The sequence below is a fragment of the Colletotrichum spaethianum genome (assembly GCF_022836535.1).
Source record: "Colletotrichum spaethianum MAFF 239500 DNA, contig05, whole genome shotgun sequence".
In the NCBI taxonomy this organism is placed as follows: Eukaryota; Fungi; Ascomycota; class Sordariomycetes; order Glomerellales; family Glomerellaceae; genus Colletotrichum; species Colletotrichum spaethianum.
Window position 1 is genome coordinate 709,656 of NW_026054775.1, and position 13,670 is coordinate 723,325.

Sequence of the window (13,670 nt, forward strand, 5' to 3'; positions counted from 1 at the left end):
TGAATCAATCTTATCGTTTCGCCAAGCCACCCGCCGTGGAAATCTGTCTCAACCAATGTTGTCTGTTTTCAGCCTACTGTACGTCAGTGCCAAATGATGGAATAAGCCATTGCGCTTGGCTATAGATTGTCTTAACGCCACTGTGGGCGACTGATGTCTATTCCCAATGCATTTGGCTCTTAGTAACTTAGGAAACCGACTTTCGTGGCCGCGTTGGTCCTTTTTTTGTTGTAGATGTTGCGAATGTCTACCCACAACACCGGCTGGGGAGTGCTGAAAGTTCCAATAGAAGAAGCGGACACCGGACAGGGGTAAACTACGGACGGATGGAGCAACAAAGACGAAGACAAGACGAGTGAAGAGGGGATGGACAGCACATAAAGATAGGTCATCGAATAAAGGAAGAGATGTGACCGTTTACCCTAAGTGTATTGATGTGATATGGCGAGACCCTTAGCAACAGACATGGACGTAGTCTTAGTAAAAGTTGCGGTTTGACGGTTCAAGCTCATGAAAATCTTCGTCTCAATCTCTAATACAGCATGCCAATCTATATCACGGGTTGTTCCTGCCTGTCTCTTAGACTAGTCCATACACCAATCTTGGTCCTCTGTATATAGCTCTCCTCCCATACTACCTCCGTACTACGCCATTTGACGCACATACCACACAAAACTCTCAAGCAGATCTTTGGCGGTAGCAGAAGCATTTTTTGACAGGATCTCAAAGTACAAAGCTTCTTTCAACTCGGTGGAGGCGCTCAATAACTTCTCGGCCGATTGCCCCAGAAGCCCGGATATGACACTTGAGTCCTCTCAGACATCGCTAACGACATTCACCTCCCACTGTCTCTCCCCAGCCACAGTCACACGCAGGAATTCCATTACACAGCAACTGGCTGCCTCAGCAATGACGCCTGCATTTCCAACCAAAGGCGTGATCTGCACAGGAAACTCGCGACGAGCCTCTAGGGGTCTTGGGGTGAGACTCAACATCTCTAGGGCACTCCATTCTGAGGATGGCCGGCTAATAGAAACAAGCAAGCCAGGCCCGGCAATCGATCTGTTTCGGAATATCAAGGTAATGGAACTGTCACTGACAAGCCGCAGAAGTTTTGCCTTCTTCTTTCCGATCGATCCTGATTCTCCACTAGCTCCAGATCCACTGGAAGCATTTTCGTCCTCGTGAACTCGAACAGCGTACCACTGATTGCCGTCGGCTGGGTTTTCCACCATCAGAACGGATGGGGTAGTGGTTTCCCGTCCCTGCTGATCTCAAGGCATGGCGTGATATGTATTATCGGCAGTTGGCCAAGGTGGATGTCTGCCACCGTCTCCTGAGCAGCCAGACTGGTTAGTCGCGCCCCTGGCAGCTTCACATGAAGACCAGTATCTATGATTTTCGCCGCTTGGACGCTCGAATGAAAAATGAACAGGTCGCCGTACTTCGCATACTTTACTAGAGTCCGGGGAGCCCAGCGAAAGCCAGGAACCTGAACACGTGGGATGCGCGAGAAGACTATGTCTGACGGGAGGCCTCCTCCCTGCGACTCGACCCGGCGCCACAACTCGCACATTCCGTCCTCCGGGGTTTCTCCGTCACCGACCAGAAGCACCACTCCACTTGTGCTCTTGATGCGAAGATTGAGAAGTGTGGCAAGACAGATGACCTTGTCGGACGCAACCGTCAAGTTGCGATATTTGAGTGCTTTGGTGAGCATGTTCAGAAAGAAACGAGATCCCCTCATGGACTCTATCCCGTTGCTCTCTTCATTGAACTGCCACAATCTGGTGCTAACGTCGCGGAACTCGGCCAGGAAGCGAAAAGCCAGGCTTGCCTCACGTTTTGGGGCTTGCTGAAGAAGATTGATAGGCGACTCGAGAGAGAAGAGGCCATCATCGAAAGACACAGATTCTTTCCATAGCCCGGGGTCGCTGGACAGCACATAGTGTCGATCCAGATATTGAGTTGCCGGATCTTCCGTCTTGTCTGAATCGCTACGCCCGACCCACCTTCTGGTCTCGCTTGCTCTTTTTCTTCGACTGTTTGGTAAGCCGATATGGCCCAGTAGTGCACGTAAGCAAGCTGGCAGAAGGGCAACGAGTTGCTTGCAGGATTTCCCGTGCCTTCGGACCAGACATGGGAGAGCGCAACGTAATGGTTATCGGAGTCCTTCTGAGATTCTTTGTCGATTCGGCATGAGCTGAGTGCAACCCCTAGGCTATCATCTTCAAGCTTGCCGATCGAAAAGCAAGTGACGTTTCCTTTTTGATAAATCTCGATTAGGTTATTTTCATCGAACGTAATCATTCCTGGACAGTCGCATTCTTCGCTCATATGCTGGGGCTCAGCCGGAATCTTCAGACTGCAGCTGTACTCTGGACAAGACTGATGCAGGTTTGCTACAGTCGAATCCGCCTTGAATTTGGTGAGATAATCAACGCAGCAATACTGACGAAGCTGTCTTGTGCCTTGGTAGTGTCGCCCGGACACCAGCCAGCATTGATCATCGCCCTCTTCGTTTCTTCGTCAAATAAATTTAGCAGAGGAGAGACTTTATTGAACCATGGATAGGCCGTTTTCGGGAAATGCTTCTTGTTGGGGTCCGTTTCTACAGATCAGTTGCATCCGCTCAGTAGCCAAGGAACGAGGCTTTGTTTGCGATCGAGATATCTAGAGTCGGGCCGGCCAGGCTGGCTTTCCAGCTCTCTTTTCACTATTCCGTGGGCTAAGGCGGTCTGGACCGCGGAGTCCAATGTCTCAGCTAAGCTGACCAGGCATAGTATCTCCCTGGAGAGAATCCTGGGAAATTGAATTCGATAGTATCGAAAGCCTGGAACGCTACATCAAGACATTTTTGCAGGTGTTGATGATACTCATCGCCGTGCTTAATAGAGGCCATGGGGTCATTCGCTCGTAGCGATGTCAAGTCCTCGTGCAGAGTCCGAGTCGAGAGGCTGACTGAGTCGCGATGTCCTTCGTCATCATAAGTCCAAGAAATGTAACTGTGCCGCTGATATATGTCTCCAAGAAAATCTTGGATCAAAGAGCAGAAGAGCCATCCCTGGTAGTAATCCATGACCTGGACGCTGGAGATTCCAGCCGTGAGCCTCCCTCAAAGTGTATCAGCTTGCGTCGGCACATTCGGATACTGGCCGTTGAGGAGTTCACTGTGCCTCTCCGGGTATTCGAGGAACGGACCGGGCTCACAAAATTGGTTTGTTCCTAATCTGATGGTCGGATGCCCGACGATAAGATTGCACGGGATAGGAATGTGCTCCATTATGAAATTGTGCGACCAATATAGTCGAGAAATCACTTTTCATTAGAAATAAACAGGAAAAAAGGGTTCCAACGTTATTGCTTCACATGAACGGCTTCTAACGTCACACAGCCGGAGTGAGGGTTGTGGGAAATTGGGAATTTGATCGGCCAAGAGCTGACAGAAAAATCGCCCATCGCTTGAATGCTGGCCATCGAAGGCTGGAGACGAACCAATCACTGTGTACATTCTCCGATTGCCTAATGCGAGTCCAATGCCAGACAACCGTTCGCACATAAGCTTGCTGACAGCGAGTAAACCCGAGACAGAAGTCAGATCTAGATTGGAAAGCTGACTCGATGGCAATTATTTGAGATCAGCAGAAGCTGCGCGGAGTTTAGGCTATTTAGGGATTTTGGAGTGTCATCGACCCATCTACTCATGTCGATTCTTCTGTGTTCAGGGTAAAAGCAATTTTAAGTCCCGAGTGTTCACTCCAAGGTGTTGTTTTGTGTCTACAACTGCCCTTGGGTCCCATGTCGACTGAGTCTGTAGCTAGTGCATTCAATGATGGAAGGAGGACTTCTTGCGGGTGCATTACTTCAATGTGTAAAGGCCGCAAGCCCAATATCGCGATTTTGTCCATTCGGCTTGAAGGGTACTTCTCTTTTCCGTCGATTCCCCATGTGTATCCGGGGTCTTTCTCTCGCAAAGATTCCCACGCGTCTTGAAGGCCGCTTTTCCCAATGATGGTTTCGTCTCTTGGGTCAACAGGGTCAAAATCCCCTGCAATCAATCCATGCCCAGTCTCACGCAGTAATGATGAGGCAACCGACAATTGGTGGGCCCTATACGAAGAGCATTTTGACTCGTTAGTGGACTCCAAGTGTACATTTATCAGCGTGGTCCGGATGTAGTGAGGTTGACCCATTTGTATCCGTTTCGTCGGGACGAATATCTTGCTGCAAAGAGCATCTCTGTTCATCATAGCCGGATACCTAATCCTGTAAACGCGGCCAAGAATGCCGAGAGCTGTCTTGCCCACCGTTGAAAATCGCGATCTGGATAGAAGTGTGATGGTCCCGAACGCACCTCTCCAGCTGATTGAGTCCCTTTCGCTAGAATACCATCCTCTGCAGACCTCGTCGTTGCGCAATAAGGATTCGATCATGGGTCTTGATACTTCTTGGAGGAAGATGATATCGGGTGATGGTGCGTGGTTAATGGTATGGGAAAAGATTGCCCTGAGGCGCGCATGCGGCTGCGGACCGAAATGATTCACATTCCATGTAGCAAGAACCAGCTTTAGGTCCTCACCGAGTGGGGGTTTGAAGTCCTTTGGAACACTCGTCTCATCGGCGCTTGGGACTGAGCTCCATGTCCTGGTGCTCTCATTGTACTCGTGCCATGATTGTAGCTCTGGCGTGAGATTCGGCTCCTTCGAACCTGGTTGCAGGGCGCCTAGTACAGGATAAGGTTGTGACGTACTGATGTAACTTTTAGAAGTTCATGTTGAGGTTGGATGCGAAGTTAGTTGTTGACCGCCTGAAGTTTGCATTCAATGCTGCAGGTTCGACCATAACCGTTGCAAACTCACTCTGGGCACGCACTCCCAACCTTCTTAGGCGCCCTGGTCCTCCGCGTCATCGTCCCCCTTTTGTGGAAAAGTTATTGGTTAAATGCTTCTTGATACTCGAGAGTGTAGAATACGTAAATTTGGGGAGACTGGGAAGAATACACGCTGATGGTCGCTGTTGGGCTCCCAGTCTCGCTAGATAAACGCAAGCTCAACCCTGATGTATCATCTGTTGCCTACTGGACAAGAAGCCTAGAGGTGGGTTTGCTCAAGTCGACGTGATCAGCGACCCGCATGCTGACCAGAGCTAGTCTCATAGATCTCATCTCAATTCGTCACCCATTGTTCGACTAAGTCACTTTGTTTGGGCTCGGTGACCTGTCCAAATACCAAAACGCTTGCATTGCAGCCCACTGGACATGCAGCTACCCAAATCTGACGATCAGCATCACTTGTTGCACATCGACGACCAGCTGCGGTCAGCTTGAGGGCAAGTTTCCTTCTTCTGCTAGTGATATATAATTAGGGACGAGATGCTCTTAGTCCAGACCTTTGGTTATTCTCGCAGTTCATTGCAGTTCGTCATTACTGTGGCTTGAAGAACAGGCGTGCAGGCTCTACACATGAGTATGCGTAGAACCGGGAGCTCCTCCATGAAGGCTGCGTACGAAGAACTCGGCATGCCTATAAAACATGGGTTTGTGTACATCGAGCGGCCGCTAGATCAGCTTCGCTGGTACGACGCAGTGGCTGCCAAGTACTATGAGAATAGTTCACCATTCGAGCCTGAAGACTTCGATGATCTGTTGGGGGAGTGGGCAGTTATGTCGGACAACCCAGCGATCGGCTTTGTCGAAGAGCTGTTGACGACCTACCCTGATGTGAGCCAAAGTACCCTGCTCCGTCATGGATTCCTCGAAAGACATCGACTAGTTAGTATACACAAGCGAAAGTTGTCCTCGTCGACCAAGATGTCGATACGTGGTTCCAGTCGTACTGCAAAGGGGTTATAAGATCATTCTTCAGGAGGAAGATGTGGGCTGTTCTTGACACTAATTATCGAACCCATGCAAAAGACTAAGCCTGTAACGGTAATGCGCAACCTGCAATACGCAATGTTTGGATGCTTGGATCAAGAGAGTTGGCGAAAAGAAAAAAAAAATACGCGAGAAAAACTTGGGAAGAACAAGCTAACTAAGGTCCAGAGACATGTTTTCTGAGAGCGGCTCCTGGGGGCACCAACTCGGGTCAGGATGGAAACCCTTAGACACGTTCCCCTGCAAGGAGATGACCGATGAGGCTTTTCTGTGTTTGAATAACGGCAAGGAATTGAAATCTGGATGAAGAGATTTCAACAGGAGGAAGTCAAAAAAGGATTAAAAGCCACTTTCCGATTTTTGACTGTGCCTGCGATTGCACTCGGGGTTACATGGGTCTTTGTCGGCAGCTGAGCCACCACCCGCTTTTACTCCCCGAATTACCGGACGGTCGGTGCTGTAGAGTGGGACTGTTCGACCGGTCGCCAGGCCACAGCTGGGGGTTTCTGGATTATGAGAGGGATTGATTGGAAGAGTGTCAGATTAGAGGTAGACACTACGCTGGTGCGCGGCCCGTGAACTGCGTGAGTCCGAGGAGAGCAGGCAAGACAGGTTTCAGTCAAAAGTGCACACTGGTGAAAACGAGGTTGCGCTAGTAAAACCGAACGATGTCTCAAGAAATCGAATCAGAAATTGTGCGTTCAATAGCCCACCGGATGCAGAACTCCCGTCAGCTGATCGACCTGCTGTCCGCACGTGAAGCATGGCAAAAGAAGCACACACTGACTAGATAAATTGGTCGAGTCATCGTTTCCCACTCCTCAAACTTGGCTTCTTCGAACCACCCATGCTTTGGAGAGGCCAGAGAATGACGGGAAAGCCGAACACAGCAGGTGCCTTATGGGCTGGTGTAGATGATAAGGCCACGCCAGTAATATCAATGAGGACAAAAGGCCTCTAAGTGGAATGTTTCCTGGCCCGGCTCCTCCGTTACCCAGTGCGCTGGGGTCAACAAGCCGAAAGGAGATGGCAGATGTCTTGGCGCTCGATTCCTTCGCCTCTTGGCTTCGCGGTATCGTCGATCTGGGCGAGCAAACGAACCACCACCCAAGACGAGAAAGTACGATCCTCGGTTGGCTCTTGACGACTCGGCAGGATAATGCTCCCGACTCGAACTCCACATCAAGGTAGCTGGGGTGATTGAGCCCGCACATTACTAAGGAGAATTTTCTTATGTGCTTGGCTTCAAGCGCTTTAGCTATGCATTGTCGAGGAGCGAATGCAACAAACACCAATTACCCTGTTTGAGGATTGGTTCGATTATTCAGCCATCCCCTAAAGTTTAGCTGCATTGCTCATGTTAGGTCAAAGTGAATGCGATCTTGAAGCCAATAAGACAAGCTGTGTGCATGGGTAGTCATACCTAAGGACAATGTTGGTCTCAAAGGTGGTAAGATAATCGTACGAGTCTATAGCAACGATCATGTCAAAGTGGTGATATTGCTGGTTAATTGTATTGGGTATGAAGATGGGAGATCTGCGCGGCCAGCAACAAGGTGAAGTGGGATATGCCCCTCGTTGTGGCTGAGGGGCTGGCCCTACCTTGCAGGGTGTGGCTGACCGGGCTGTGCTCCCTATCTATCTGATGCCTTCGATTGCCCTTCTTCCAACAGATAAACATCATTGAGTCGCAGCACTTTTAGGTTACCATGAACGAAAAACATCTTCAGCTGAATTACTATAACACAGCTAATTCACTTGTGTATAATTCAATCAGAAGCTCTCTAACTCAATGAGTTGCAAAAAGACAAACCCAATCACAACCGTAGCAGGCCTCAATTCTCTGCTTTATACGATGTTCAAAATGTCCCGACTCAGAAAGTTCTCTTACCAGAATTATGGTATCAATCTACTCAAACAGATGCACTATATTCAGGCTGTACGTGCCGGGGGCAACATTGAAATCTCCGGTCAGGACTAGTCCATAGATTTTCTCCGTCATGAGAGCGGATGCTATCAATTTGCAGCTTTGGTAGGAAGTGAATGCCAGCGATTTCACATAGCTAACCACAGCAACAGGAGGCTGGGATCCGAATATAGGAAACGTTCCCATGACCTTCTGCAGGAAGTCGACCAATCTTTTGAGAACGTTGACTTGGTTCTGAAAGATACCGGCGGCGAGGGTTGGTCTCAGGTTTTCGCACCCGTTCAAACGCCCTGGACGAAGAATGGACGCCAGAGGGTGTGGGAAGAATGGTTGAGAATATTCAGAAATGGACGCCTAATCATGCACCAATCCTCACTGGCATTAGGGTCTCGAGCCTTGGGCAGCCTGTTATGCGTGTTGAAGTCGAAGTCTCAGCATTCGATCCAAAGGGTGCTAAGAAAGCTACCTGAGCGAAAGTAAGGTGACTCGGATCTAGGTTCTTGGACGGCGTAGATACTAAGTTGACCTGTAGACCTTACACACTTAAAAGCAACCTATCACAATGACTTTGAATATTCGAAAATGATGAAATAGTTGGCAACATTTTAAACTCAGTTGACTGTACCTCGGGCTTCGCTAATCGCCTATTCAGATCCGTGGAGCTGGTAAAGCGTAAAAGTAGAATTCAGACCAAAGTCACATCAGAAACTGAGAAAGTAAAAGTGCAAAAAGTTCTTTGATTATTCTTCAAGCCGAAGGACTCTTTCTTAGATAGCCATCTTGCTTGAGATCAATGCATGTTCTATTTTTAAATTCCGTGAGATGTCATCGTCCATCAGCTGGCGCCAACAGCCCTTTAACTCCTTGTCATTTTACTTAGACAGCTGGCGTACGTGTGTTTTTCTTCGATACTATCGCCTTCTTTGCCAGTACCAGAAGCCAATACCAGCGATGGCAACCGCAGACGAAGAAAGAATGCGGAACGTCTTCTTGATCGCTGGAGACACGACCGTCTCGGCGGCGACATGGAAGTCGGCCATGGCGTTAATGCGCGGATAAGGTTCCTCGGGCACTTCCCGTTCCAAAAATGTGCAAATCTCCTCCCAGCCAAAGCCTTTCTCCAAATTCAGGACCAACAATCGTTCAGGAGGCACAAGTGTCTTGACACCCTCCATGCTGGTTGTCGTTATGTTAGTTACTGGTCAATCTAAATGCTAATTGATGAAAGAGAGAACGAGAACTTACTACTCAACGTAGCTTTTCGCGAGTGCATCAATGAAGCCAGGATCGCTCGGTTCCAGTCCGCCAGACCATCTATGAGTCATGGCTCTGAAGAGCGCGGTGAGTTCCCAAATGAAGCTGTCAAAGTACCGTGCGATTGACAGAGGCGGTTTGGCAAGCTTGGCGTGATAGGCACCAAGGGATCCGGCAATAGACTTCGCCCAGGACTCTGGAGTGCGCTCAGTTAAGATAAACTTAACATTAGGATCTTCCAAGTACGTCTTGATGATGTTTGGGCACAAGTAACAGGGACTTTCGACAATGCACTGTTAGGTCTTAGCTACAAAACAAAAAAACCCGCCAAGGGCTCTAGAACTGCGTGGTAGGAGCTTACATCATAGCCGGCAAAGAGCTTGTCAAACTCAGTGCGATCAAATGGCTTATCGGTCTTATTCGCAATGATGGCTTCTTGGAGTGCTCTCATTTGCTGGAAACCGTATGGTAATAGCTCTGAGATGTGAAACGGGGTATAACCCAATGTTTTCAAGGCCTGCCATAGGCCAAGAGTTCCAGTGCTAGAAACAGATGAGTTGCGTGACATAGAAAATGGATGTTGTGATATTATTTACCGACTGGGACCAAGTCCAATGACTTTCATGGGACGGGCCACCGCAGGGACGGGAAGCTTATCGACAGCCCGGGACATTTTGAGAGATCTGGTTCTTGCGAGTTCGTCGGTTGCAGTATTCCGAAAACGTTCCAGAAGGACGGTCCTATTGACCCTTTTACTCGAACCTATCTAAACACCCCAGCTGGGGTCCGTCCATCGCAACAGCCAGGCTACCCCAACAGCCCCCTGCGTCGTTATCAACGACCATCAACACTTCATGACTCGTAATGTTCGTCGACTCATGAGTGTGGGTTTCTAATATCCGGGGTAAAAATTAAGTTTTACAGCGTATCAGTGCTCCGCCGATTGTTCCTCTCACGCGCTCTTGGAAGATAATCATTTGATAGCAGAGCCGACTCATCCTTGTGATGGCTCGTTTTCGGTTGTTCTTATCCTACATGAGCTGAGTTGTTGGTATTGACACATCAACGCAAACCGACGAATCAGAAGCTTTGAAGCTTGGGTTCATCGGTAAATTCATAATAACTGTTAGGTGCAAAAGTAGTACCTTGTGTCTGCAGTGCAAGACGTGGTTTTAGCTTTGGCTGAACACCTCAGGCTGTTCATCCAATCGCCAAACCCAGCAAATCGTCCCAAACGCTTGTCCAACCTCACCGCTCGTCAACGCAATGCACCTCTCAACACCGGACGGATCAGGCGCGGCGGCAGCAAGCCGCAAGCCTCTGAAATTCCTCCTGCACTGCTTTTCTGCGACTGGTCATGTTCTGCCTATGCAAGCAGTGGCCAGAGAACTGGTCGAACGGGGCCACGAAGTTGTTTGGACGACAATAGCGCCCCAGGAATCCCGAGTTGTTGCGTCAGGGGCGAAGTTCTTCCCCGCAGAAGAAGTGGTCAAAGTTGACGCCAACCTTGATGGCGCGAACCCGAAAGATATGACCGAGACAGCTGAAATCATGTTCAGCGGCCGGCTTACTGCGCAAGTCGCTGACATTCGCCGTGTTCTCAAAACATTCAAGCCTGACTTTGTGCTCAACGATGCTCTGCCACAGGGTGTTGCCGCACTCTACGAGTTGGGCGAGATTCCTCGGTATGCGACCCTCGGGGTTGTGCCTTTGTATCTTCCAGATATTGGACCGGAGCCTATCGAACACGCTGCGCAATCTGCGCTGGGACTGCTCATCAGTCAACCACAGCTGGTGCTGCCCACGATCAATCCGGAAAGACAGAAGCTTGGACTTCCGGCCCTTAAAGTTACGGACACGTATTCATACAGTCCGTTCCTGCACATCCAAGCTTCTTGCCCTTCTTTGGAATTCCAGGAGGGCCCTGATCCTATTCTTCCACAAGCACAATATGTCGGACCACTGGTCACACGTCTTACGGGAGCCAATCTCGGTGTGCCGACATGGTGGGAAGATGTTGTCAACGCAACTTCCGTTATTGGGATCACGCAAGGCACCTTTGCCATGAACCCTACATCGCTCATCATCCCTGCTATCCAGGCACTTCAAGGAGATAAAGAACATCTCTTGGTTGTACCGTCGAAACTCGCAGACCAAATCCAAGGAAAGATCAAGGTCGAAGACAATGTTCGCATCGCGGAATGGGTCCCGTACGACATGTTGCTGCCACGGTGTCGCCTTCTCGTCACAAACGGAGGCTACGGAAGTGTCACCCAGGCGCTTTCACACGGCGTCCCGCTCGTCTGTGCCGGTACGTCCGAAGACAAGAAAGATACTGCTGCGCGGGTAACTTGGGTAGGTGCGGGCATCGATCTCAAGACCGATACCCCTTCGGTTGCTCAGGTCCGCAATGCGGTTCACAGGGTTCTCAGCGAGGATAGCTTTGCGAAGAATGCAATCAGAATCGGCAAAGAGCTCAACGATCAAGGGGGCGCGAAAAGAGCGTGCGACTTGTTAGAGGAAGCCGCGATAGAGCTTAGTGCAGCACTGGCCAGTGCATAATAAAGGGCAGTGAGCTGCGAAGGCGATTGACGAAACTGATGATGACGTAGGAGTTTCTTAATGCATATAGCTAGAGATCAACACTGAGTCGATACATCCAAAACCTTGTTCAAGATTAATGTTTCTCTACACGCGTATTGGCTCCAATCATTTAAAATGATCTGCGGGCAGCACCACAAACGTGTCGAGGACTATTGGCAAGCCGTTAGCTTCAAAGTTAAAACGGCCTAAGAGTCTAAAACAAAAACTGACTTCACTCGTGACGAGACCTCATCAATGGATCAATTCAGGGCCGATCGTGCATTTATTCGCTATTTTGTCTTACCTTCGAAACAAACAATGAACGACGGCCGATGTTTCATGTTTAAATCGAAGTACCATGAGAGCCATCCAGAAACCAGGTATAAAAGAAACAAAACACGACCGCCCAGTAATCCAACAATCCATCACGGTTTACGACCCTGAATCAGGTCCTTCTCGCAATCAAAGGACTGAGGGCTGAGGTATGTTACTACCCTCAGCTGGCCCTTGTGCAAAGCACATCCAACGTAGTAATGGCTGCCACAGCGAGTTTCAAGGGTTTTGCGTCCACTGGAAATGCGTTAGTGCTTTATCTGATCGAAAACCAGCGAAAGACTTACAAGATATCTTTCAAAGCCTGTTCATAGTTGTCCATCATCGAGTCTGTGCGACGGGAGGCGAAGAAAGTGCGAAGACGAGCAAGAACATCCACATCGTTCTTACTAAAGTAGTTGGGAGAGATGTAGACCTTTGGTGAAATGGCCCTTCCGCACCCGAGGGTGTAGTAGAAGCCGGGGCTGGCTCGGCCCGGAGCGTCCTCAGGCAGAATATCTGGTGCATCAGCGAGGAATGTTCGCCAGAAGTCCTTGAGGTCATCAATGGCTTCGCCTGACATGTCAAGTCTTCCCCCAAGGGTGATGCAGTCCATCATGTAATCGAATGTTGTATGCTTTGCTCGGATGTAGACCTTGATGCGGGCGTCCTGGGGGGCGAGACAGTCAATGGCCAGAATGCCAGTCTCGAAATCGTACTTCTTGGTGCCTTCTTTTAGGAAGTCGAGAAGGGGTTCGGCGTTAAGGGACTGAAATTGTTCGGTGGGTAGGCTTCGGATTGACTGCTCTACTAACTCGAGGTTGGTGATGCCAAGCTCCTCAGCTTTCAATCCGGGGTAGATGTATATCTTCATGACCGGGCCACTCTTCTCGATGTCGAGTGCTACCACGGTTCCTGCTTTTGGTGTCGTCTCCTCAATGAAGCGATCTACTGTCTTTGTACGGCTGCCATGGGGCAGAATCTGTTTTGTGAAATGGTTGTACCACTCGAGGTCGAGACCAGGAACCATCTTCTGTTGCTGAAGCTTGAAGATCCAGTCGTTTGTTGCGTGTCTGTTAAGGGGGTCGAGGTCTGTACCGGCGTGGAGGCCAATTGGTTCAAAGGAGTAACGAATGACAGCGCGATTATCGTGACCCCATTCCCAGCTGAAGTCGATAGGGGTTGAATCTGGTGTTCCGGGACTTCTCCATCTTCTTACGTTGCCGTGACAGTCTGGAGAGGGGCCGAGCTCAGGGGCAACGAAAAGGGAGTAAAAGTTTAGTTCGCGGTACTGCTCAGATGCGCTGTACCCCGCGTACTTGAGGAGCTTGGAGAACATCCTCCCTGTCTTGTCCCACCAGAACTGAGAGTCATCATCTCTGAACCGCAGGACAGAGTTCAGGAAGTCCCAAGGTTCGTGTGACATGATCATCTCCCCCATTTTGAGTGCTGTCAAGCCGTTGTGTAAGACTTAGTGTTTGGGATTTGGACACAAAGATGAGAAAAGGTGTAGATTGAGAGAGAGTTGCTCAGACCCTTGAACAGAAGCCGAAGGCAAGCCGATATTATACCACATGCTTCTCAGATACCCCTCCGAAGACCCATATGCTGTCACTGTATTTTCCATCTCATCTGGATCGAAGTGACGGTTGCTAGACAGTTCATTGGTTGTTACATTGTGGAGGTTCACTATCCACCGGCGCTTGTAGGATAACAGGG

At 49.6% G+C, this 13,670-nt stretch overlaps 3 protein-coding genes across 3 annotated transcripts; 1 reads left to right on the plus strand and 2 right to left on the minus strand.

Moving 5' to 3' along the window:
* Nucleotides 1-8,713: 8,713 nt before the first annotated feature.
* On the minus strand, nucleotides 8,714-9,729 carry ColSpa_02744 (uncharacterized protein; the record flags this gene model as incomplete). The annotated part of the gene is made up of 4 exons (XM_049268956.1): nucleotides 8,714-8,978; nucleotides 9,048-9,349; nucleotides 9,418-9,598; nucleotides 9,653-9,729. The coding sequence occupies 4 exons, from the start codon at nucleotides 9,727-9,729 to the stop codon at nucleotides 8,714-8,716; spliced, it is 825 nt and encodes a 274-aa protein (XP_049124913.1).
* Nucleotides 9,730-10,322: 593 nt separating this feature from the next.
* On the plus strand, nucleotides 10,323-11,618 carry ColSpa_02745 (4'-demethylrebeccamycin synthase; the record flags this gene model as incomplete). The annotated part of the gene is made up of 1 exon (XM_049268957.1): nucleotides 10,323-11,618. One exon carries the CDS (start codon nucleotides 10,323-10,325, stop codon nucleotides 11,616-11,618), a length of 1,296 nt encoding a protein of 431 aa, XP_049124914.1.
* Nucleotides 11,619-12,064: 446 nt separating this feature from the next.
* Nucleotides 12,065-13,392, minus strand: ColSpa_02746 (4-O-dimethylallyl-L-tyrosine synthase; the record flags this gene model as incomplete). The annotated part of the gene is made up of 2 exons (XM_049268958.1): nucleotides 12,065-12,176; nucleotides 12,260-13,392. 2 exons carry the CDS (start codon nucleotides 13,390-13,392, stop codon nucleotides 12,065-12,067), a joined length of 1,245 nt encoding a protein of 414 aa, XP_049124915.1.
* Between the last annotated feature and the right edge of the window lie 278 nt (nucleotides 13,393-13,670).